Source organism: Microtus ochrogaster, unplaced genomic scaffold (assembly GCF_000317375.1).
Source record: "Microtus ochrogaster isolate Prairie Vole_2 unplaced genomic scaffold, MicOch1.0 UNK3, whole genome shotgun sequence".
NCBI classification, from domain to species: domain Eukaryota; kingdom Metazoa; phylum Chordata; class Mammalia; order Rodentia; family Cricetidae; genus Microtus; species Microtus ochrogaster.
In genome coordinates, this window is record NW_004949101.1 from 16795216 (window position 1) to 16822151 (window position 26936).

Below are 26936 nucleotides of genomic sequence, written 5' to 3' on the forward strand. Positions count from 1 at the left end.
CTTCGTCTATTTGTGGGACTCTTAGCAGTGGAATCGGCCTGACCCTAAAGCTTGAGCAGCTGGCTTTGGGAACCTATTCCTCATTTTGGGTTGCCTCACCCAGCCTTAATGCAAAGGGAAGAGCTTATTCCTACCTCAACTTGATATACAATGCTTTGTTGACACCTATGGGGGCCTGCCCCTTTCTGAACAGAAACAGCAGGAGTGGATGTGGGGAGGGGGCAGAAAAATGAATGGGAGGAGAGGGAGGAGGAGAAACTGTGGTTGGGATGTAAAATAAGTGAAAAAATTTAATAAAAAAGGGAGGACATAAGATTATTTCAATCCATCAATTTAATAGACACAAAAAAATGTCTTGAGATGTGAAATCTCAAGATTTTGACCTCATATAGCATGCTATACATATCTGAATATACAGACAGGAGAAGCACACTGAAAAGCATTGTAACACTTTTGTAGAATTCTTACTGGATGGTATTTTTGAGAACTTTCTAGGTTTGAAACCACATGCCAACACCTTGAGAGGGCAGAAAGATAGAGGAAATACAGAAGTTTCCAAACATGTCCTATAACATGGAGGTTATTAATCTGTGACTTAATGTATTTTGTTCCTACTTTGTCAGCATGTCAGTGGATGGCCTGTCAGACACTTCAGTGCTGGCACGTCCCCAGCATCTAGGGAAGGTGAACTCCCAAAAGATACTTGGAAAACAGGCTACCTTTTTTCACAGCACAAATGAAGCAAATATAAGAACAGTATTAATGAAACAGCATCTAGAATTCTAAGGACCATAAATTGTCCTTGGATCTGGACAAGCACATATGTGGGGATCCCGACAAGTGTCCCGGCTGGCAAGGAAAAAGCTCAGTTCAGCATGACTTAGCAGGGCTGGTTTACTTCTGGAATCTGACACTGAGTGGTTTTTTGTTTTTTTTTTTTTACATATTAAAACACAGTAAAACTCTGGGGAAAAGCTCCCTTGTGACATTTATCACAACAAAGTTTACAGTATGACTATATCAAACTCCCTTACAAGGTGTATATCTTCCACAGAGCACCTGTGACTTCCACAAGAATGGATTCTACTGACTGGGAAACGAAGCTCAGGTTAAGGGTCTAGGGAGCAAGGGTTTGTAAGAAGCCTAACAGCAAACTCTTTTTGCAAAGTACATGAGACTTGCTTCATAAGGATATTGACTGAGAAAGAATGCACAGAAAGGAATCTGGGGGATCTGAGAGAGGGCTGGTTCGGTAGAATAGCAAAAGATCACCAGGGTATTAAACAGCATCCACTCCAACCTTCTGGATGATCAGGTGTCATTTTCTTCCATTGAAGAGAAAATCCCATGTGTTTAACAGTTCTGTTTTCTCCAAGTGCTAGCTATAAGCCTGTGCACCCTGTGTCCTTCTACACACATATGCACAGGAATGCAGGAATCAGAAACAGGTGTTTTCCACAGCTCAGCCATCTCCCTCACGAGTCTCCCCAGATGGCTGGCAATACAGTGACCATCTGTGGGGTCCAAGATCTGAAGTTAGGGAAGAGTCTCAGGAAGCCAGAAGGCTAAGGAAAATCTGAGCAGCCACAAAGAGATATGACATACTTTATTCACTCTGGGAAAAAGGCCACTTGCCTTTGTTCTCAAGGGCATATTTATACAAAATTCACACAAAAGTAGCATTTGGCCAGAAAGAGCTATGTAACAGATTCTATCACTGTTCACTGTTCACTCTGAATTGCCAATATTCAGTGTCAGCCATCTTTAGCTGACTCAGGTTCCTCGGATGTCTTTGGCCCCAAGATCAGGACTTCAAGACACCATGGGATCTACACCTTAAATGGCCTTTCATTCCCCTCACCACCAGACTAGGGGTCATATACTCCACCCTCCTATGATGTCCGGGCAACCCACTAACAGAATGTTACCACTACCAAATCCAAGCAAAGGTTCTTCAGAGAATGATGTACCACAGCCAGCAGAAAGTATCGAACCACCTAGGGCTTCCCACACAATGATGTGTCCTTTATCCTAAAAGTTCAAGAACTTCATCAAATTAGGTCTACTCACTGAGAAAATGCTGTAAACTTTCCTGAAGCACTTGTACTATTTCACCCACTTACTGTTTGTGGTTCTTTCCCTCGTGGACAGTAATTTTGTTGTGTGACACCTCCTGTCTTTCTTGTATTTTTGCCTTTCTCTAACTTTCCAACCATTTTCTCTGAGTTAACTGGAATCATCTCAATCCATCAAACATTCAATTTCTAGATTTTGCTCAATATGATTTATCCCGGCTTCTTTAGATCTAAAAAAACCTCCTGCTTCATCTCAAAGATTTTCAGTTTTATGCAGAATTTAAATCTAAGTCATCTATAGAAGAAGCAGTGGAAAGGTGTCCATGCAGCTTCACGTGGGGGCTGGTGCTACTCACTTCTGTGTCCTCCTCACTTCTCGGAAGTCGATAAAATGCAGGGACCTGGATGAAGGATGTGCACATGTCCTGTACTCAGGTTTAAGTGTCCTTTTGGTAGTCCACTGTGACACCACTGCAACAAAAGCTGGGGCTTCAAGGGAGTCAGCCACATGCTCCATTTCTCTACTTTTCACCTGGCCCCTTTTAGCAACTACTTCTACAACTGGAATAGCTTTAAACATATCCAATCAGCTTATATATTAGTTACTTTTCTCACCAGTGTCAGCCTGACACAAACCAGAATCACCTGGGGAAAAGAAACTTCATTTGAGGAATGGGCACATCTGTGAGGCATTTCTTGATGGCTAATAGATCTAGGAGGGCCCAGCCTACCATGAGCAGTAAGTACACATCACTGGGCAGATGGGTGTGGGCTATATAATGCAAGAAAGCTAACTAGCTGGGCATGAGCCAGTGGGAGGACCAGCAAGCTAGTGAGCAAGCTGGTAACATTTTCCATAATTCCTGCCTCTGCTCAAGTTCCTGACTTGATTTCCCTTAGTGATGAACAGTTACTCAGAAGTATAAGATAAAATAAACCTTTTCCTCCCCAAGCTGGTTTTGCTAAGTGTTTGATCACAGCAACAGAAAGCAAACTAGAATAAAAATAAAATAAACAAAAACAAGACTGCCTTTTTTTGCCTAGAGAAAGAGGAAATTCAATTATAAAGTTTCAATGGTAATCTTTTTATTTTATTATTATTTTTTGAGACAAATCTCACCATGCATAGACAAAGTTGGCCTTGAACTCACAGAGATCCACCTGCTTCTGCCCCACAAGTATTGAGATATTGGCATTAAGGTGTGCAGCCATGTACAGCTCAACTGGAATATTTCTTTCCTTCTTTTGGTAGGGAGAGGTTGAGACAGGGTTTCTTTTTGTAGCTCTGGCTGTTCTGAAACTAGTTCTGTAGTCCAGGCTGGCCTCAAACTCATAGCAATCTGCCTGCCTCTGCTGGTATTAAAGATGATCACGACCAACTGGCTCAACTGGAATATTAATGCAGGAGGCCAGGACCATTTACTTTGTAAGAGGATCACTAGGTGACATAAACCGGAAACTATTTTTATTGTGTTTTATATTCTTGAGGCAGGGTCACACTCTGTTGTAAGGATGGTCTGGAACTCAGCTAATTTAAAAAAACTGTGACAACTCTCCTGCATTAGTCTCTCAATTGCTAGGATTACATGTGTGAGGTACCACTCCCAGATTAGGAACTGTATTTTAATACAGATTCAAATTGTGGGTTAGTAGGGTTGTGGAGGAAAGAATATAAAGGTAACTCCTGAAATATACTTGATAAGAATGAGTGTAAATGACTATAAAATTTAAAACTGAAATTCAATATACAACTTTGCTTTTTGATTTTGAGACAGGATTTCATGTAGCCCAGGCTGGTCTCCAATTTGTTATATAGCCACGGATGACATTAACTCCTGATCCTCTTTTCTCTACCTCCAGAGTGTTGAGATGACAGCATATGCCACATGTCCCATTTTTGAGGTGTTGGGATGAACCCAGGGCTTCCTGCGTGCTAGACAGGCACTCTACCAGCAGAGCTACCGTTTGAGACAGGGTCTTCTTGTCCAAAATACTACTTTTAAAAAGAACCTCTATATTCACTGAAATTCCATGAAAACTAGTAAAGCAAGAATTGTGACTATACCAATATTTGTATGAAATATACAAAGCCCCAAAACTCATGTTTTGATTGAGTTCACATAGAAAAGATGTGCTAATATTTAAAAAAAAAAGGCTTACAGACCAAATGTACCATTAATATATACATCTAGAATACGTGTGAAGTAAATGAAGAATTCGCCTGCTCCCCTCGTGGCTATAAGTACTCACCTGAGCACCTGCTATGAACTACGTCCTGAGCTGACAGAGTGAATCAAGCCCCAACAATGAACATGTGCAAAAAGGGCACACATACACATAATTTAAGATAAGTGGCAGTGCTTGAAAGGAATTTAGAACTATGAAAAACAACCACAGGGAGAACCTGTCTGAACCAGACGGTCAGGAAAGATCTCTTGGTGAGATAATTAGATTGACCTATAAGAGTGAGAAGAAACCAGCCTTCAGGCACAGCAACAGAAAATTAGACAGAAGGAACAGTGGTGCAAAAGCCCTGGAGTCAGGATGCACACGGTGCTTCATGGGCAAAGAAAGAAGACTGTTAGGGCAGCACGAAGGCAAGAGAGAAACAAATAGAATGGGGTATGGCAAACAGTGGTTACATGGTGATACAGGGCCATTATATTCAACTGGATGGTATTAATGGGAGGCTTTTTCTATGTGTGTAGTTTTTGTATTTGTTTTTGTTTTTTGCTATATAGAGCAGGCTGGCTTCTAACTCACTATCCTCCTGACTAAACTTCCAGAATTCTGGGAGTATAGGCATGCACAACCTGTAAGTCCCTTGAGGTTCTTGAGTGGCCAGGCCCTGCTCCTAAGGACCTCCAACAGCCAGTCTCCACCCTGGCAATAATGGCTAGGCACAGCCCCTACAGATGCAGGCAGCCAAACTCCATCCTACAGAGTAAAAAGTCCAAACTTAGGACTTGAAGACCTGAGCTTGAAATCCTAACAATCCCTGGGCTCGCCCCACGATCAGGACTTCAAGTTCCACAAATCCCCACCCTAGAAAGCTCCATCCCCCTCCTCCCAAGAAATGCTATATAAACCCTGTTTTCTCTGTAACTTCTCTCCTAAGCAGAGGCAGCCACCCTCCTAGGTTTTTCTCTACCATTAAATTTATTGTGTGAGGTTTGTTGTGTAGTGTGACTCTGTGGTATTCCTTGGCTCCTAGCTGCCAGGATACCTTTTCCTACAGATTTGTAACACCTGTATCGGAGAAATTCCCCTCTCCAAAGCAGAGCTATAATACATGTATTGGGAAAACCTTCCCCCTCTGAACTATAACACAATGGGAAGACTTTTCCCTCAGAGCCAACACACAGCCAAGTCTGGCTAACAATGGCTTTTAAGAATATAGTAAGAGTCCTGACCCAGATGCAGAGGAAGCAAGATGTGACTGCCTTGCCAAAAAAGGTACTGAGTCACGTGGCTAACATAGACAAGAATAATTGGCTAATATAAGTTATAAGAGTTAACAAGAAGCGCTTGCTGATCTTTCAGAGGACCTGGATTCAGTTCCCAACACCCACATGACAGGCTCATAGCTCTCTGGAACTCCAGTTTCAGAGGACCCAACACCCTCTTCTGGCATTGCTTGCATGTGGTGCACACAACACACACACACACACACACACACACACACACACACACACGAGACATTCATAAATAAATAAATCTTTTAAAAAAGAAAAAGAAAAGGGAATGAGGAGTTGAAGACATGGCTCAGTTAGTCAGTGCTTGTCACACAAGTTTGGGTTGTGCTTGTAACACTGTGGAGGCATAGACAGGAAGAGTCCCCAGGTTTTGCTGAGTATGCACTAGATTTAGTTAAAAATCCTGTCTCAAAAAACAAAGTGGAGAGCAATTAAGAACGACAATCAACAATGACTTCTGGCTTCCACACGGGAACACACATACACACACAAGGACGGAAAATGATGGCAAGGCAAGCATAAAACCACACAAATGACACACATGGCTCTTATAAACATCTAGTGTTAACCACAGAAAGAAAAATCATTTTTGCAAGTTTAATTTTTCCTTTTCTATTCATGAAAGCAGCACTAAGGGTGAGAGTAGTCAGTTTTTTATTTGTACGTTTGTTTATTTTTGAGATAGGATCTCTGTATGTACCTATAGCAGCCTCAAAATCACAATCTTCCTGCCTCTGCACCTTAGGTTCTGGGACTGATGACAAGCACACACCACCACATTCAGCTCTAGATTTAGGGTAGATTTTAAAGATAGTGCCAATAAGATCTGATGATATACAGTCAGATACTTGAATACCCACGATACTCCTCACCTCTGCTTCATGGTATAATGTCCTCCCTTCAGTATAAGCAGAATCACTGACTCGCTTCTAAGCAGTGGAAAGCAAAGATGATAGGGTGTCATTTCTGTGATGCACACTGTTAGCAAGATTCAGTCAAGTCTCTTCTTGTGGCTTTATGACATAAACATAGGCATGGATGAGAACCAGTTACAACTGGGCATAGAAAGACTTGAGGAGATAAAAGCAACCTCTGTGAACTAAAGGCAGCACCCAGAATAACTGGAGAGATATCTTGAGGGTTAAGAGTGCCTGCTGTACAATTAACAGGACCAAGTTTGGTTCCCAGCACCTACGTTGCAACTGTTGGTAACTCTGCCCAGGTGGATCCAACACCCTCTACTGGCCTCTTGAAGGCAATTGCACACACACAGCATTCACTTACAGAAACACATACACATGAAATAAATCCTAAAAGAAATACATGGCAGAAGATTTAGGGAAAACTTGTTTTATTCTAAAATACGTGTATGGATTTACCAAGGAGAGTATATATAGGAAACAGGAAATAGGTTTGCAAATTCTTTTGCATGGAGAATATAAAACAACGGCAGTACAAGTTTCTTCTAATTGTCACACTTTGGGAGGGTGAGGTTGTTTCATATTTTGGGTATAAGGCTGATAAGATGAAGTGAGAAAAGGAACTCTATGTGTTAGTCTTCATCTTACATTCTCCACCTTACAGATAAGAGACAATCCCAAAGACTTGCCCAAGTAGAGAAAAACTCCCATTAAAACAAGAAAACCTGTCACAGACATACATGCAGGCAGACACCCTCACACATAAATATAAAAACAAGTCTTTACAATAGCAAGAACAAGAAGAGATGTGGCTGAGCTGAGGTGCACAGTTCAGAGATGAGTTTCCATGCTGCAGCAGTGAACCCCTCAAAATTTCAGTTTTAAAAAATGACTCCCCAAAAAATACATTGCAAAACATGGGAAAGAAACAAAATAGAAAGACTTAAAAGGCTGAAGAGGCAGGGTCTGGATTAAGTGCAATAATGGGAAGGCGGGGATTTTCCTGAAGACAAGGAGATTTATAGATATCAACCATACTTGGAAACCTGAAGAAAACTGAGAGTCCAGAGTTCACTAAAGTATTTCTTAATTTTCAAAGAGCTGGCAAAGGAAAGGATAGTACAAAGGGAAGTCTTTATGTGACAGTGACCCTGATGGTAGCAAGCTAAAGGAGAAAAGAGATGCTGTTGACAAACTAAGAAGCTTTACCCTAGGTCTTGATCTTCAACCAATACCTGGAGTCACAGAGAGCAATGGAGAATTGGTGCTTCTCGTGAAATGGAAGGATTTCAAAGATGTTGTAGAATATTACTTTGAGATGTGTTTCATTTGTTTATGCTGTGGAATATTTGCTTAATGATGCAAAGATGTATTGCATTCCTTTATGTTGCATGTGTTCAACCCTGTGAAGCTATGTTACGCTATCTGTCTAAAACACCTGATTAGTCTAATAAAGAGTTGAACAGCCAATAGTTGGGCAGAGAAAAGACAGGCAGGACTGCCAGGCAGAGAGAATAAATAGAAGGGGGAAAAGGAGGAAGGAGCAAGGAAAGAAGGGGCCACCCATCCAGTCTCCCAGCCAGACACAGAATAAAAAGGGAAGAAAAGATATACAGAAATAGAGAAAGGTAAAAGCCCAGAAGCAAATGGTAGTCAGGATAATTTAAGAAAAGCTGGCTAAAAACAAGCCAAGCTAAGGTTGGGCATTCATAAGAATAAGCCTCCATGCTGTGTGATTTATTTCGGAGCTGGCTGGTAGGATCCAAAGAACAAAGAGTCAAAAGAGTAAAGAGTTAGAAAAACAACAACAACACAAAGAAGCTGATTTGGTGCTGGCAAAATGAAGTGTCCTCAAGTTGTAATTGTTTTTCTTTAACCTTCATTTTTATGCTATGTATACGTCTATGTACTACACATCCATGCAGTGCCTGCAGAGGCCACCAGAGGGTGTCAGATGATCTAGAACTGAAGTCCCAAGTGGCTCAGCCATCTTTCCATCCCCTCCACTTAATACTTATTATTATTATTACATTTATTTATTTGAGGCAAGAGTGTATATTTGCCAAGGCACCAAGCTGAATGTGCCTTGACAACTTTCATGAGTTCGTTCTTTCTTCCATCCATGTGGGTCTTGGGTCATCAGGCCTGTGGGTCAAGTACCTTAACCTGGCCTCTGATATTCTCTATGTTGCCTAATTTTTTGGTGATATTTTCTATCCTTTCACTTGATTTTTATATGTACAGCTGATAATTGTAGTATTTTTAAGATGTTTGCCTTTAAAGTCCTTGTCAGATAATTCTAAAGTATGTCACCCCAATGTCATTGTCTCTTTAACTGCTTTTTTTCTTCATTCAAATTGAGATTGTATCAGCTCTTGGTTGAGCAAATTTTGTAGCTCTTGGATGAGCAAATTTTGTATATCATGCTGTGAGACTCTGTTCTTTTATTATAGCAGACCTTCTCTGAGACCACTCCAGTGGAATGGAGAAGGTCAACTTATTACTGCCATTACTGCCAGTGGAGGATAAAAGTCCAAGTTCCCTACATGGCCTCTCCTGGCATTGCAGGGTGGAAGCTTTATGTTTTGCCTGGTAGAGCTGAAAGTCCTATCTCCCTATTTGGTGTCTCTGGTACTAATCCTAAAAGTTAGGGTATCTCACTATATTTTGGCAAGGATGGACATCCGGGCTCTTTACTTTATGGGCACAGATGAGGCCAGGGCTAGATTTTTGTGGTATGTGGCTGGCATACCGACATTACTATTAAAATTTTGTCTTTCTAAATCTTTGGACTAAAAAGAGAACACAGCTTTTCTGGAAGAGCTTGCTTTAAAATTACTTTTTATTCTTTGAAGATGGTAGATATATAATCTAGGTCTTGTATGTGCAAGGCAAGAGCCCCACCTCTGGGCTACATCCTAAATTGTTTCCTTAGGGCTTTTTTTCTCCTTGTACCTATCATTATTTTCAAATTGCCAATGTCCTCAACAGTAAGTTTAAGACACATGGGAAAACAGAAAAACCTTAGGACTCACTGCAAGGTTGTTCATGGTGCTCAGGAATACATAGTCATACTGGGTTTTTTTTTTGTTTGTTTGTTTGTTTGTTTTTGCTACTGTTTAGTTTCTCTTGTTGGTTTTACATACCATGTTTTTAACTATAGTTAGCAATTTAAATAATTTCTTAGTCCAGAAAGATGGCACAGAGGGAAAAAGCACTTTGCTACCAAGTCTGATGACCTGGGTGTGACCCTGAAAGAGTGTGACCTACAGGGTGGAGACCTACAAAGAATGGAACCTCCAGTCATTCTCTGACTGCCACACAAGTGCTATGGCACATGAGTTCTCACACACAAAATTAATATGTAAATGTAAAAAAATATAGTGATATTCATTTGTATTTTAAAAAATAAAGCTTGCTTGAAAATCAGAACACAAAACAGCCACACTAGTCGGCCATACAGGCCAGGCAGTGGTGGCACACACCTTTAACCTCAGGAGCCACACTACTAAGCCATAGAGGCTGTGCGGTGGTGGTGCACACCTTTAATCCAGCCCTAAAGAGGAATGTAAAATGGGACAAGGGAGGAACTCACTCTCTTTAAGTCTCAAGATTTCATAGAGGTTAAGAGCTTTCTAGGGGCTTTGCTGCCTTGCTGTTCTGATCTTCAGATTGAACCCCAATATCTGTCTCTGGGTTTTATTACTCGTGCTACAAAAAGATCTTTTAAATTTTTTCTATATGATTTAAAAGATTCCTGTTTCCTTTTCCAAGGAGATTCCTATTCCTTTTCCAAGGCATTATCTATATGTGTCTCCTTTCACATTTGTCTTCAATTCTGAAATTATTTTTAGAATTGTTAACTTTGATCATTCATTTCTGAGTTTGTCTAGTAGACTGTTCTTTCATGATGCACATCACTTTCTTATCATTAAACTTGATTTGGGAATATTAAAGCTTTCCATCAATTTTATAAGGTTTTATTTCACTGTCCTAAATTACTTTGTGTGTTTTAATGACTATATCTGGGGTGATTCCAAAACTCTATGTGATAGTTTGACTGAGAACGGCTTCAATAGGTTCATATATTTGAACATTTGGCCCTTAATTGATGGAAATGTTCTGGGAAGGATTAGGAGGTATGTATGGCCTTATTGGATAATGTCACTGTGAGTGAACTTTGAGGTTTCAAAAGCCTATGCAAGGCCCAGTCTCTGTCTTCCTCCCCGCCCTGCTCCACACACACACCATGCTTGCTTGTGGATGAGGTGTTAAGTTCTCAGCTACTGCTACAGTGCTGTGACTGCCTGCTGCTATGCTCCCTGCCATGATGGTCCCAGAGTAAGCTCTCTGAAACTGTAAGCAAGTCCTTAATTAAATGCTTTCTTCTGCCTTGGTCATGGTGTTCAGAACAATAGAACAGCAACAAAGACACTATACCACACTGCCATAGTCCTACTCATTTTAAGGTGATTGCTAGTGCTTTATAATCACTAATAGAAAATGCATAGAAAATTTTCCACACTATAAAATACAGCATTTATAAATTAAGTATTTATAAATCTCTTCTTGAAATCTAACACTCCAAAGCTAACTCTAATGTGATAATGTATAATCTACTTTCAAATAAGCACAGACTTCAAACCCTGGAATTATTAGACAAAGGCAGTTTATGAAATCATCTGACATATGAAAATTATTAAAATATTGAGTAACTTCTATTTATATAACCCACTATATACCTAAAGTAAAATATCAGAGACAGTATCTTAAAAAGATAAATTGTTATCATGACAATGAATTCTTTGGAACTCTCAGTTTTAAATCATCAACTGTGGTGGTTTAAATGAAAATGGCACCAGAAGCTCATAAGGAGTGGCACTAGTGGGAGGTGTGGCCTTGCTGGAGGAAGTGTGAGATTGGGGACATTGAGGTATCAGATGCTCAAGTCATGCCAATTGGGGCATTTTCTTCCTGCTGCCTATGGATTCAGATGTAGAACTCATAGCTGGCACCTTGTCTGCCTGCAGTCAGTCAAACTTCCCCCCATGATAACAGACTAGACTTTTGAAACTGTAAGCCAGCCCCAATTTAAAGTGTTTTTTTTTTTAATGTTCTCCTTTTTAAGAATTGCCGTGGTCATGGTGTCTCCTCTCTGCAACAGAAACCCTAAGGCATCAACATATACGTATACATATATGCAGAGTTTAAGCAGAGATTTTTTTTCTCAGTAATTACTTAAGATTTCTTGTCTTTTTAATTATTTTTATGCCATAGTTTTTTAAAGTGTAAACCTAAATTTCTTACAAAAGTGTTTAAACCATTTACAGAGCTGGTGAGAGAGTAGAGCATTACAAGCCTGACAACCTGCACTAAATACCCCAAACTCATGTAAAGATGAAGGAGAAAAACAGCTCCACAAAGCTGTCTTTTGATCACCACTTACACACCATGGCACACACACTTTCACCACCACCCCATCATATATACACACAGTAATAATATATAAAAAATTTAAATTATAAAGCCACTTACGCTAAAACCATGCTATAATCTGAGTGATTGAACATATATCCGCCAACAACCCACATTATATTCCCATTGACCACAGCTTTATGAGAGGCTCTGGGGAGCTTTATATCAGAATATTCCTCTCGAATCCAGAAAGACTGGTTAGCTGGCACAGGAACTGAACACCCAGGACCTAATTAAAACAAACAACAAAACAAATAGTTTCACAAAATGCAGCATGAAAGTTTATAATTTTCCAAATTCTAATCTAAATGCAAAGACTATTCAAAGAATAGAGGTTCCTTTAGCATTTAAGCATCCAACATCTTTAACTCGTGGGTTTTTTGTTTTTTTTGTTTTTTTTTTTTTGGTTTTTCGAGACAGGGTTTCTCTGTAGCTTTTTAGTGCCTGTCCTGGAAGTAGCTCTTGTAGACAAGGCTGGTCTCGAACTCACAGAGATCCGCCTGCCTCTGCCTCCCGAGTGCTGGGATTAAAGGCATGCGCCACCACCGCCTGGCCCCTAACTCGTGGGGTTTTAAAATTTTTACATGTATGGGTGTTTTGCTTACATGTATGCCTATGTACCACTTGCCTTACTGGTGCCCACTGAGGCAAGAAAAAGGCATTGGATCCCTGGGAATTGGAGTTACAGATGTTGTGAGCTGCTATGTGGGTGCTGGGAATCAAACCTAGGTCCTCTCGAAGAGCAGCCAGTGTTCTTAACCAATAAGTTTTAGCAATAAGCTTTAACCAATAACCTTTAGCACCTAACTGGTATTTTTAATTTCTTCAAGATACTGACCAAAATCAATCACTCCCTAACAAAATTCAGTATCATACAGTTCCTGATGACTTGGCAATATATTCAGATTAAATTTTCAGTAAAAATCTTGCTTAAGAAGCTCTTAGGGGAAAAGGCCGACCAAGGGGTTATCAATTCAAGTCGAAAAGACTTTATGATTAAAATATAATGACAGATCTAAATCTATCTTCTGGTAAACTCAAGAGCTGAACAGATGGAAGAGAATAGCTCTCACCTATCTCTCAGCTTCATTCTCTGCCCCTCTAACATGAGACCATGGTCCCTAATTTTCATGAATGAGTTACAAATGACATGTCAAACCTTTCCACAATTCTAAGGATATCAATTAACAACCACACAGGTGTAAAATTTAAAGAATCTGGATAAAGAAGGTGAATGCTTGAATGCCATCTGATACATGATTAACATAAAACACACAGCTGCTAAAATAAACTACCTTAAGGTTCCCTAAATTACAACCTTCTAAGACCAAAAGGACAGCTCCTACCCTGCCAGTGGGGGGAGCAGGAGCACCCTCTGACATCACTTGCATTACAGACGCCTCGGTGAGGAAAACCACAGTTGTCTGTACAATGAGGAATGTCACACGACTCCCCTTTCCAGTTCTCAGAGCATTCACATTCGACAGTATTGCTGCTGCTGCTGCTCTTGCATTCTCCTCGGCCTGAGCAATTATTCGGACACATGTCAAAACTACAGAGAGGAGAAAAACAAGTCAATAAAAGCAACACTTCAATTGTAATCAGAACCTCCTCCTACACAGCTGAAGGGTCTGACTGTCTTCAGTTCAGTCACAAGTATAACCACAGGACTTACCATTGAGCCCATGTGCGCTCACTGAGCTCTGTGTAGCTAGAGCCCAAGGTTCAAGTAATGAAATCACATCAGCTCTATTGGATTCACATATGAAGAAGGTAAGAATAAATAACTCAAAAAGTTAGAGTAATTACAAAACAAAAGAGATTTGTGCAAGTTCACCCAGACTTGGCTCTAGGTTGGGAACCAGGATCCTATTCTTCCTGGTAGCTCATTACTAATGAGTTCTACGAAAGTGCCAAGTTCATGTTGGGAAATGGCGGAAAGAAAGGAATCCAATGAACTGCCAATATGTTCATGGTACACAGTTAGTCCTCTGTAAAGACTCTGAGAATTAGTAGAATTTAAGATTACTGCCCAGTGATATAGTTAAAGATCTTTAGTAACTTTATTAACTCATGTCAGACGGAGAACAGTAAACCTCATGATGAGTTTAACTGTGTCTCATAACATGACTTAAGATAACAGTATTGATAACTTTGAGATGACATAGTTTAGACTTTTTAAAGGACTGAATTAGTGGTCTATTATAACAATTTAAGAATAAAGACTTCTCCTACTACTGATTATTGCTGAGACACTACCAGTCTTTGTTAAATGCACAAAGCCAAGGGCTGACACTTTCTTCCAGCAGCAAGAAGAATGCCCCTCTCTTCCAGGAGATGCTCAGAGACAAGATCTAGAAACTATGGTCCCAACCTCTGGGGCTGACATTTCTTTAACCTTTTAGGTCCCGTGTCCTCAATTATACAATGACAAAAACTGAATATTTAAAAAAAATATTAGTTAACAAAGTCCATATTAATTTTTAGCAAGATACCTGACTTGCTGTAAGCCCCAACACACTAGCATTATTAAAATAGTCTTTTGAATATTATCAAAAATATTAAATCTAAAAATCTTACTTGTAAGTGATATTAAATCCAGTCAGATTATAAGCAGCATCGCTGAAAAAATGAAGCAGTGCATAACCTGAAGTGACAGTGACTTCTGGGGCCGTCTCGTTGCCATCTCTTTCAGGAACAATGAGGCCACTGAAACGCAAACACAGACCAAATGACAGCAATTTCAACAGAATTCATCTCTACAATTTTCAGACTAAGTCTAGTCAGTCGTGGATGAGTCTGCTGGGCCTCCTCTAGTCTGTTGTTGCCACTACTGTTTGTTTGATCCTGCTGTTCCTGTTGTTCTCACAGAGTCTGAATGTACTCTAGCTGGCCTCAAACTCACAGACCCCACACACACCTTCCCTCCTGAGTGCTAAAACAACTTGAAACCAATGACTTTGGGTTTTTTGTTGTCGTTATAAAACTTTTTATGATACTCTCAAGCAAGACTCTACAATCACATAAATAACAAAATATGAACTGATAATTACCAAATATGTACTGTTGAAAGAGAAAATATTTTATATGTTTATTTAGTAATATGTATCATATTACATATGATACACTTACTATCATACATATTACTTACTATATACGTAAATAAATACTAGATACATAGTAATATGTATCGCTTTTCTATTTATATTTTTATATAAACCATTTATAAAAGTTTTATGTCTCAGTAAGTATATTTTATAAATGGTTTATATAAAAATATAAATAGAAAAGTGAACTGAATCTATAATCCTTATACTATTAGCTTTCAGATGCAAGTTCTTTGCTCAACTGGTAACATACATTTTATGTCCCACTTTACAAACAATACACAAGAAGCATTTCTATCTCTGAAAGCTCTAAAAAGCTCTCCCTGGGATCTTGGTAAGAGCCCAGTAAATAATATTCAAAGTATTTGGTGGGTGCTAGTAAATTCACGTGAAGTAAAGAATTATTGAATCAGAAACTACCATTTTTAAGATATTTGGCCCATAAAACCATACCAACTTGTTTTCTAAAAGCTATATGTTAACTTGAAGGCTGGGAATGGTAGCACATGCCTTTAACTCCCGTACTCAGGAGGCAGCTACAGAGATCTTTGTGAGTTTGAGACTAGCATGGTCAACACAGTGAATTCCAAGTAAATATGTATGATAACTTGAAATCTCAATATAGAATGAAAGTATCCACACCCATCTCACATTACCAACAGCAAGGAAGATGTTGGTATTGTTAGTTTCATAAATAATATAGTTCCAAGGTTAATTATTTTTCACGTTTACTTGCTCCTACCTTTTTTGCCCCAGTATCAATTCACTACAATCACTGCCACCAATCAATAACACCAAATGCCATGTAATATGCTCCACATATACAACTCTACCCAGTGAATAAACAACTTATCCCCTATTACCCTCTCCCTTTCACTCACTCAACCCTTAGTACCCTCACTTTTCTGAAGGTTATACCAGGTAAATTCCTATTTCAGGGCTATGACCATCTTAAAATCTCACTGACTGGCCTAGAAATTCTCTTTGTAAAAGAGATACTTTCTCATATTCACAGAAAAACAATGAATCTTACTACAGCACTATTTATATGACAACAGGTTAAAAGAATCACCTAACTGGTCATTCATAGGAGCTGACTAAATGAGTCAATACAAACCTAGGTCTGCAGAACTAACAAGAGGCTTGTGAAGACAATAGACAGGAGGAGCAGGGAGGCACACAGCAGACAACGGGCCTAGGGTACCTGCATGTTCATGTGAACTCAGGCGGATGCACATAAAAGTGACTGGAGGATTACATAAACAGGGAGTGAACATGAGAAGAGGGTGGGGCTTTTCATTTAATTTGTGTGTGAACACGTGTGTATGCATGTTATCTGTGCCTGCTGGGGGGATTACATCTGAGTATGCATGTAGAAGCCAGAAGTCACTATCAGGTATCTTCAATCACTCCCCACTTTTTTCTTTTAGAGACAGAGTTTTGCTTTGTGGTGCTGGCTGGCCTGGAACTCACAAGGCAAACCAGGATGGCCAGAATTCTCAAAGAGTCACCTGCCCTGCCTCTTGAGAGCAGGAATTACAGGCATGTGCCACCAGATGGCTCACCTCATTTTTTGAGGTAGGATCTTACTGAGCTCACTGATTGGCTAGACTGGCTGGTCAACCAGCCCCTGGAATTCTCTTGTTTCTGCCTCCTCAACACTGCAATCAACATGCTCACAAACCACACCTGGTTTTTATGTGAGATCTAAATTCAGATCTTCATGTTCCTGTGATAAGCAATTTAACAACTGAGCCACCTCTCCAGTCCTCACTAAAATTTTAGTCTGAAGATAAAACAGGAACGCTAAGATTCTGACAGTACACAAGGGCACACTTTCTACTGTGCATCAGTTAATAAACACTAAGTGCTTGGGCTGGAGAGAAGGCTCATTGGTTAGGAGCACTTGCAGAGCACCTGGGTTCCGTTCCCAGCATCTACTGCCTGTAACTCCAATTCTAGAGAATTTGCCCTCTTCTTGGCCTCTGCAGGAACAAAGCAATATGTGGTGCACATACATGTATACATGCAAACAAAACATTTGTAAAATAAAAATCCAATGTTTTAAAAACTACTAAATATTTAACACACTTGAGGCATTGTTCTAGGTACCAGGAATACAACAATGAACAAGACAATGTCTTTGTCCTCATGGAATTCAGAGAAACAAGCCTATTACAGAGTACCATACAAGGGTGTATATACACACAATACCATTCAGAGGTAACTCAGTGCAAGCATCAACATAGGAAATGGACAGAAAGTGCTGCTTTGGAAAGAGAGAGGAGGACTGGAAAGAGGTTAAGTGACTTTTGATCAACATTTAGGTGAAACTATTAGCCATACTGGTGGTTTAAATAAGAAATGTCACCCACAGTGTCAGGCATTGAACACTTGGTCCCTGATTTGGTGGCGCTGTTGGAAACAGTTAGGAGGTAAGGCCCATCAAGTGGGGCAGGCTTTGGCGTAAAAAGCCTCGCGTATTCATTCCAGCTAGCACTCTGCTCTGTGCTTATGATAAAGCCCGTAAGCTCTAGCTGCCATACTTGCTGCTTACTGCCATGCCTCCCTGCCAGGAAGGACTTTTCCTCTGGAGCCATAAGCCTGAATAAACTCTTTCTTCTGTAAATCACAGCAAGAGAAAGCAAACCAATACAATCTCTCATTGTGTTTTCACTGGTTTCATGAACAGAAGATGAATATCCTTTATTTAAAAGTGTTAGAACAGACATGTTGCAAATTTCAGAGTTTTCATATTTGGGAGTATGTATATACACAGAATAAAATACCTTTGGGATATTTCTAAGTCTAAACAAAAAACTTATATATCGTATTCCTCATATACATAGTCTAAAAGTAATTTTATACAGTATCTTTAATAATTTTAAGAAATAAGGTTTCATAGTGCGACATCTTCCATTTGTGGCATCATGTAAACACACAAAAAGCTATGGATTTGGGGGCATTTCAGATTTTTGGATTGAGGATATTCTATTTGTAGTAAACTCCCTCGAAACAATGAAGGGCTGCGCATTTATAAGGTTGGGCAGTCAGCACTCTTAACTACTGAGCCATCTCTCCAGCTCCATTTTTTTATTTTTTTGAGACAGGGAGTCTCAAGTCTGAAGTTCATCAATTCAAAAACTACTTGTTCACCTCCTCCCTCCAAATGCTGAGGACACTGGCAGGTACTACCGGGTTCAGGAGTGTTCATGGTTCATGAGTGACCTTCAGGAACTACTTGTTCACCTCCTCCCTCCAAGTGCTGAGGACACTGGCAGGTACTACCGGGTTCAGGAGTCTTCATGCTTTGCCAACTGAGCCATCTCTCTAGCCCTGGAACCAGTTTTGAAAAATCACTGTACTAAAGGTATTTTCCTCATAAACCAGAAACTCAGCATAGCTGTCCCAAGCTAACACGGGATCTCGACTACATCTGAAGCATAAGCCGACCTCACCAACTGTACTGTGTACATTTTCTAGTGCATCAGCCAGGCTTATAACTATGACCAAACACCTGAGAAAAAACAGTCTAAGGGCCAACAGGCTTGGACCCACATGCCTACAATCCTAGCACTCAGGAGGCAGATTCAAGGTAATCACTGGCTGCATTGAGCTTAAGTACAGCTGAGGTTACATGAAATCCTGCCTAGAAAAATAAGCAATAACAAAACTTAAGAGAAACAGATTTATTTTGGTTTCAGGAATTTCAGCCCATCATCACACGGGAGGGTATAGCAGGTAAGTTCCTCAGCTCACAGCAGTCAGCAAGCATTTGGGAAGTTTTACTCATTTTCTCCCATTTCCCCTTTAATTCAGCCTGGCCCCAAGTCTATGATAACCCAATCCATATTCAGGGTGGGTCCCTCTGGTGGTTTGAAGGAGATGTCACCCATAATAAGTTTCGGCATAATACATGGCCCCCACTTGGTGGCTATATGGGAAGGATTAGGAGGTGCGGCCTTCTTGGAGAAAGAGTGTCACTGGGGTTGAGCTTGAGGTTTCAAAGCCTCCCGCCATCCCCAATATGCCATTCTCTGCTTCTTACTTGCCGTTCAAGATATGGGCTCTTAGCTGCTGCTCCAGCCATCTACCACCTGAAATGAGTCCAGTACAGTGGTGCAAACCTGTATTTGTTGCACTTGCGAGGTAGAGACAAGAGGTTCAAGGTTAACCTCAGCAACATTGTAGCATACACAGAAAATGACCCAGTACATAAATAACAAGTGAAGAGACCATGCCAGGGACAGAACTAATACTTACTCTATGCAATAAATGTTATGGAATGATAAAAGTAAATCCAGTATGGAATCAATCCTGGAGACACATTTAAATTCAGAGATCAGATAATGGATAAGCTTACCTAAAGGCAGCAATCAGAGGTGCATAAATTGAATCCCCATCATAAACATATAAATGGTCCCAGCTACATTCTGTAGCAAAATGATTGAAACGAAGTCTCATTATTCTATTTGGCCTAGAAAAATAATTAAGTAATTTATAATAATCATAACATTAGATACTAAGACAGACTTTTAAAGAATTTATAATAATATATAATATAAACATATAAATATAAACAGCATTCCTACATTTGTTGGAGATCTATTTAGTATTTGTTTAAGAGGACATTAAACAAAAGAGACACTGGCTCAGAGTTCATGGGCCTAATAAGAATGCTTACAGTCTTGTTTTTAACATTCAACAACACAAGTCCTTCAATTTTTACATTTCTTTCCTTACTCATCTTACTTAAGATTTCATAATACATCACTTTATAACACACATTTTCTAAATTTACTGGTGTCTCTGCCTTTTCATGGCACAGTACCAAAAAGTCCTGTCTTAAGGGAACTGTTTACCAACTCTGACTTAGACTGACTCGAAAGAAAACTAAGATGTCTTGCAGAATGTCACAGTAATGGGCAGACTGGTTCCAGTCCTGGTCTCCCTCATCACTGCACACGGCACTTTGACAATTTCAGCAACCGCATCAGTGACATTCTCCCTGCTCTCCACATCCCCACTCTCCACAATTGCTAACTTTCAATGATATCCTCAAACCTTACAGCCCCACCTTTGTATTTTACTATGCTCAGCATCTCAACAAAAATCCCTGAAATTTTCCAAAATAGATAAACCTATCAATTTTTCTCTCCAATATTTAACTTTCCCTCCTATCTGGAACTATCTCATTCATATGTAAGTTTGCTTACATATCATATTTAAAAACAAAAAAAAAAGATCTGTTCTGACCAGAAAGAGATTTGTGAAATCTAAAAACAACGCTACTTTTTAAAATTTCTTTAAATATAAGGAATCTTTTTCCTCAATAAAAATGATATATAGGGCCAGGGACTTAGCTCAGGTGGTAAAAGCTTGCCTAGAATGCATTCACCTCTGGGTTTGATCCCAATACCACATAAGAAACTGGGTGTGGTGGTACACACTTACAATCCCAGTATTCAGAAGTCAGAGACAGAAAGACTGTCACAGCGCAAAGTCAGCTGGTCTACACAGTGAGCATCATGCCACGCAGTGCTCATCAGTGTGATCCCGTCTCAATAAAAATAAAATGACGCATTTCTGCTAATATGTAGTAGGTCGTAATTGTTGCTTTTAAATGAACAACAAACAATATTTCTTGGTTTGAGTATCTAAAATGGTAAAAAGTACAGAGACACAACAAATAAGCAATTTTGGAATCTTTAAAGTTTTGTCCAGAGACTATAATGCTTTGACAAAGTTGCCTTAAATGACAGGTACAAAGAAGGAGAAAAGAACTGGGCGGTGATGATGCACTCATTTAATCCCAGCACTCAGGAGGCAGAGACAGGCGGATCTCTGTGAGTTTGAGGCCAGCCTGGTCTACAGAGCGAGTTCCAGGACAGGCTCCAAAGCTACAGAGAAACCTTGGGGGGGGGGGGAGAAGAGAGGAGACAGACAACTGGAAGGACAAGAGGCCAGGGAATAGGCAACAGTAGTTATTCTGATGGTTGGCTTACCATTCTGTCTGTAATAAAAATCAATACTCAGAAAAAAATGACACATTAGCATTATTGTATAAAGATTTAAGCAAACCATCAAAAAGATTTTAACTGATTTTTTAAGCTAATAGAATTAAACTATGTAAGCTTCTGGTATATATAATTTATTGTAACATTAAGTCAAATTGGAACTTAAAAAACCTAAACTAAGGGCCATTTAATAATAAAGCACTTGCTTAGTGAGGTCCTAGGTTCAGTCCCTGGCACCCAAAAAAGAAACTTCTTTATTTCTTATTTTATTATTTGCGTGTATGTGTGCATGTCCAGGTCATGTTCAGGAGGTCAGAGGACAACTTTCAGGACCCAGCCTTCCACTGTGGGACCCAGGAATTAAACTCACATCACCAGACTTGCTCAGCAAGCACTTTACCCACTGAGCCATCTCCTTGGCCCCCAAAAAGTAAAATTTAAAAAGTAAAACCACTTGCCAAATGAAAAGCTATTAATGAAAGGTATTTCAGCACCAATGCATGGTGGTTCACACCTACAAATCTAGCACGTGGGAGGCTGAGGCAGCAATATCAAAATTCAAGGTCAGCCTGAGTTACAGTCTCAAGAAACAAACAGTAACACATGCTTAAGTACTTTATGTTAGAATGAGCTCTCATAATAAATAAATTAAAAGAAAGTCAGCCATTATTACTTACTGTCCTTCAATGAGCCATGTGCACTTGGTTTTATATTTATAATTCCCCGGTCCATCTGTTACAAATCCAGAAGATCCAGTTAGTCTGTAATTTAAATAAAAAATGTCAGTCAAAAATTCATACAGCATTATCTTTCTTGGTTATAATCACAAAATAAATAGATTTATACAATGTGCATATTACCACTAGAAGAATGACTGGAGAGTTACATTCAAACTGGATCAAATAAGTAACTGCCACACATATAAAAGGATATAAACATTCAAAGTCACAGAAGTAAACACTAACTGAATACCTAAATAATTCTAGCTATGAAAGGAAAGTTATCCTTCATACCATAAAAATGCCCACAAAAGCTCATGCCTGCAATCCACAAACTTAGAAGTCTGTGGCAAGAGGACCACCAGCCTGAGCTACCTGGACAGTTCCAGGGCAGTCTCAGCTAGGGTGAGACTATGCCTCAAAAACAAAAATAATTTAAAAGTCATAAATACTTTACAAAGTTTTTAAACTCTTAGTTGAAAAGCTAAAACTACATAACCATAGGGCCAAGCAAAATACAGATAAAAAAAACACAGAAGACAGCAGATTATGGTGGCGCACAACACACAGAAGACCATCCAGACCCCCAGCTTCTGACGTGACTGGCCACCTACCACCTTGCCATAGCAGTATGCATCAGAACCTCTATCTCCAACGTGATAGAGTTCCTGGATTTTCATACTTTTAGAACTTGCTCATGTTAGACACATCTGGAATCTCCTTAATGTTTAGACTCCACTAATTCTAATGCCTGGGTATCTTCTCGTGTTTTTATCATTTACATTTTCTTCTTTGTAAATTAATGAGACTTTTACACAAGGAGACCGGCACAGCGGTTGAGAACACTGACTGCTCTTCCAGAGGACCTGAGTTTGATTCTCAGCACCCACATGGCAGCTCACAACCACCTGTAACTCCAGCTCCAGAGGAACTGACACCCTCCTCTGACTTCCACAGGCACCAGGCACACACATGGTGCAAACATATACATACAAGCAGAACATCCATATACAGAAAACAAAATAAAATTAAATTCTACTATATCTATTAACCAAAGCCCAATTTGATAGCTTCTTTCCCAGGTTATGGTTAACTGCTCTTTTATAGAACAAATACCTTTTCATGTGTCTATTTTCTATAAAATATATATTCTGAGTTTGCTTTTCTCTGTTATGTGTCAAGTATCTTTAGCTATATAGAAAATAGTATGCAATAAATATGCCATGTTTCCTCATTTCCATCCAAGATCATTTTCTCCTCCTCTTGCACCAGCTGTCGGGCTCTTTAAAATGTGTCTTTCATTTGATGTGCCCCTTACTGTGGAAGTAAGCTGCTGACATTGCAGCTACCCTTCCTCAGACACTGAGGATATTAGCAGACCATCCACATGTAATGTAAATGTTTATTTACATTAACTTCTGACGGATTTATCCTAAACCCAGCTCCTCTCCTTTGGGGGAATTTGTTTTTGAGGAAAGGCATTGTGTAGTCCAGGTTGGCCTCAAATTCGCTAAGTGACAGAGAGTGGCCTTGAACTCTGGCTTCTACCTCCCTATTGCTGAGCTTAAATGTCCGTGTCACCCTGCCTAATAGCATCTCCATTTCTTACCCTTACCATCTTTTCCTTTGCCCCATTTTAACCACCCATTCTTCTGACCCTACTATTATTAACAGTACCTACCAACAAGATTTAAATTCTAAGCTTCCTCCCCTGAACACTGTCTCTTATCTCCCATAGGCTAGTTCAGTGAGTCTTCCTCCCACAGAGACTACCAAGCTACTGAACCATCACTTCTAATCAACACCCACACATTCCCAGCCCACTAGTTAGGATCTTATGTATAGACCATGATAAAACCAATCTCCCAATTCCCTCAGTGTTCCTTCCTTTCTCTTCTATTGCACTTGCATGATGCAGATAGCTATGTACTATGTCAACACTTACTACACCCCAAAAATGTTAGTCTAAACAACCGGTTCCCTTGTATTCCTTGCCAGTAAATTTTGTTGTTCTTGCTGTTGTTTGTTTTTGAGACAAGGTTTCTCTGTGCAACCCTGGCTGTCCTGGAACTTGCTCTGTAGACCACTCTGGCCTCGAACTCTAGGCTTACCAAATGCTGGAATCAAAGGTGTGCGCCACCACCACTTGGCTCCTTGCCAATAACCAGAAATACATACTCATTTAAGGTTAAGTTTTAATACACTTAGCACAAAAAAAAAATACCTAAAAAGTATTGGCTGAGCTAAAACATGAAATCCAAAACTGCACACCCCGAAACACGTAAGCAATCTCATAATTATCAGTCACTTGAATGTTCTGTAACCTTCTGTCAACCCCAACACTTGGCTTCTACCTAAAAACTCGGAATTAAACAGACCCACTCTAGCCAGCACAAAGAGGAAAAGAAAACAAAGGGCACACCCTGTCCTAAGTCCAACATGAAAATTCTATATATAACCATTAGCCACAAGTGACAAGCACCTATCTACATGTACAGGAAGGCAGAGAAATTTAGCCACTATGCTGACAGATGCCCCCAAACCCAGGATTCTCTTTCCCAGAAAAGCTGACAATGGCTATAAAAGGTAATTAGTAATCTTTGTTGTAGCGTGTAATCTAATGCTAAGATATGAGACAAGTCTGGTGGACAACACCTAGGAAGTATTTTCTCATTCTTAAGAAACACAGGAAGATATGCTAACTAAATTCCCTGTTCAAGGAAGGACTTGCTGCCAGTTATAGCCGTGCACATCAGTATGTCTTTTAGGGACTGCACTACCACAGGCCACGCATTTACCAGGACAGCCCAAATTTTTGAAGGTTTAAAGGTCCAAGCACTTCAATCTAACATGAGACACCTCTGATAGGCAATCCTTGTTCAAGGTGGTCCCTGGCCAGTGAGCCCCTAGTACCCACCTATCTTTGCAGCCCCTCGCAAGCACTGGCTACAGGTGTGCACCATCACGCCCAGCTTGTCTGTTAGTTCTGGGTCCAAACTCAGGCAGTTGTGGTTACGCAACAGGTACTTTACTGATTGAGCCATCTCCTGAGCCACCTCCTCAGATCTAGTTTTTGGGAAGCATTTGCTAAGTCAAAGTTTGGGGCCCAGGTTTGTTGTAACAGCATGAGAGGAAGGTGTAATAAGAAACCAGCAGGATTGGGTAAAGGAGGCAGTTGAGCTTTGGCAGCAGGGAAGCTCCTGCGTAAGGATTGCCTGTCAGAGGTCTGCCGTGTTGGAACACTAGAGCCAATCCCAGAACTTGAAGGGCAGAGAATCTGCAATTCAGAAGTCTAAGTCAGCAAACAGCATGCTCAATTTCAGAAGAAAAATTAAATTCTCCTTTTACAGGTGAAAGCAGAGCTGCCGTATTCTGATTCTGACTTTCTCAAAACGTCTCACCAACATGTTCAGGAATGATTAACCAACTACCCACGTCCAAGTCTCTACCTCTGGGGCCTGTCTCAAGGTCAGGTGGTTGGTCTGTCTCTCACTTTTAAATGGCTTTAGAGAAGGAGTTTTGGGAATGCTCTTTCTGTTTCTGTCTTTTTTTAATAGTTTCAGAACACTGACTGCAAACCTTCTCTGAATGTCTGGTAGAATTCTGCTGGGAATCCATCTGGTCCTGAACTTTATTTTTTTTATCTGATAGACTTTTTAATTACAATTTCAATCTCCTCATTTGCTCAGGTTGTTGACTAATTCTTGGTTTAATTTTGGTAGTTTGGCTGCGTCTAGAAATTCATTCACTTCTTTGAGGTTTTCCAACTTTAATGGACTAGAGATTTTTAAAGTATTACATTACAAAATTCTCAAGTTTTGGTGTCTGATGTAATGTTTCCCTGTTCATTTCAGATTATGTTACTTGGATACTCTGTTATTTTGGTTAGTTGGGCCAAGGGTCTGTTGATTTTATCTTCTCAAAAGATCAAATTCAGAATCACTGACTCTTTGCTTTTTTTCTTTGTTTCTATTTCATTAATTTCTGCTCTCATTATTATTTCTTGCCATCAACTAGGTTTAGTTATGGTTTGTTCTTGTTTTTTCAAAATTTTTAGTTGTCATATTAAGCCATTTATTTATGCTATTTCTAATTTTTTTTAAATGTAGGCACTTAGAACTACAAATTTCTTTCTTGAGTAGAATGTGTATTCTTTGGAGTTTTGGTGGAATATTTTGTAGATATATGTTAAGTATATTTGATGTGTGATAACAATTAACTCTCATGTTTATTTTTTATTCAGATGGTATTAGAGATATTAGATGGTATTAGAGATAGTGGAATAGTAAAACTACTACTATGGGATTGATGTTAATATGTATATTTAAACCTAGTGGTATAATTTTTATAAAATTGAGTGCACTAGAGTTTGGTGCCTACACATTTAAAATTTAAAATATCCAAAGTCTCTAAAATGTTCATAGTCTCTCTAAAATATCCAAAATCTCTCTGAAACTCCAAAATCTCTTTTAAATTTCTTAACTGTAGACTCCTGCAAAATAGAAAATAAGTTACATACTTTCTTATTCCAAGAGGAAAAAATCAGGGCGCAGTGACAACCAGCCAAAGCAAACCAAATCCACTAGTGTAAATAAAGTTCAGGTCAGACTTGCGGCTCCAAAGGGCTTGTCTCCTAGTCTCAGGCAGGCTCCATCTCATACCCACTGCTGTCCCTGATGGTCGGTTGATCCACGGTACTGGCTTCTCTAAAATGCTGGAGGTATCTGCAACCTGGCTGCACCTTCACCAGTACCTCTCATAGGCTCTCTTCAGGACTGACCCCACCACATGGTGTGCCAAAGCCTTAACTTCTCTCCATGACCCATTCAATCCCAGGGCTTCAACATCAACAGAGACTACACATTCACCAATGGCCTCTCACTGTGCCAAGTAAGCATCAGCTTCTTTCCATGACCTTAATGCCTTCAAAACCAGCACCACCTGGGAGACTCTTACACAAACACCAAGTTTGGCTGTCTGCACGAGGTACAGCCATGCTGTACTACAAGACTACTGTACCAGAAGACAACAGCCTTAGGGTAACGTGGTCTATATCAGAGAGCTTGTTGAGAGAGAGAGGAGAGAGAGAGAGAGAGAGAGAGAGAGAGAGAGAGAGAGAGAGAGAGAGAGAAGAAGAAGAAGAAGAA

General features: G+C 39.8%; 1 protein-coding gene across 2 annotated transcripts in view; it reads right to left on the reverse strand.

The window, feature by feature from the left end:
* The window catches only part of Atrn (attractin), a 148019-nt gene that overhangs the window by 96872 nt on the left and 24211 nt on the right, over nt 1-26936 (reverse strand). For both annotated transcript variants that reach the window (XM_005365595.2, XM_013353177.2), the window contains exons 2-6: nt 21748-21831; nt 19417-19530; nt 14527-14655; nt 13293-13498; nt 12007-12175 (exon numbers count right to left, since the gene is read on the reverse strand). In XM_005365595.2, the coding sequence (XP_005365652.1) occupies nt 12007-12175; nt 13293-13498; nt 14527-14655; nt 19417-19530; nt 21748-21831 (702 nt within the window). The remainder of the gene's footprint in view (nt 1-12006; nt 12176-13292; nt 13499-14526; nt 14656-19416; nt 19531-21747; nt 21832-26936) is intronic.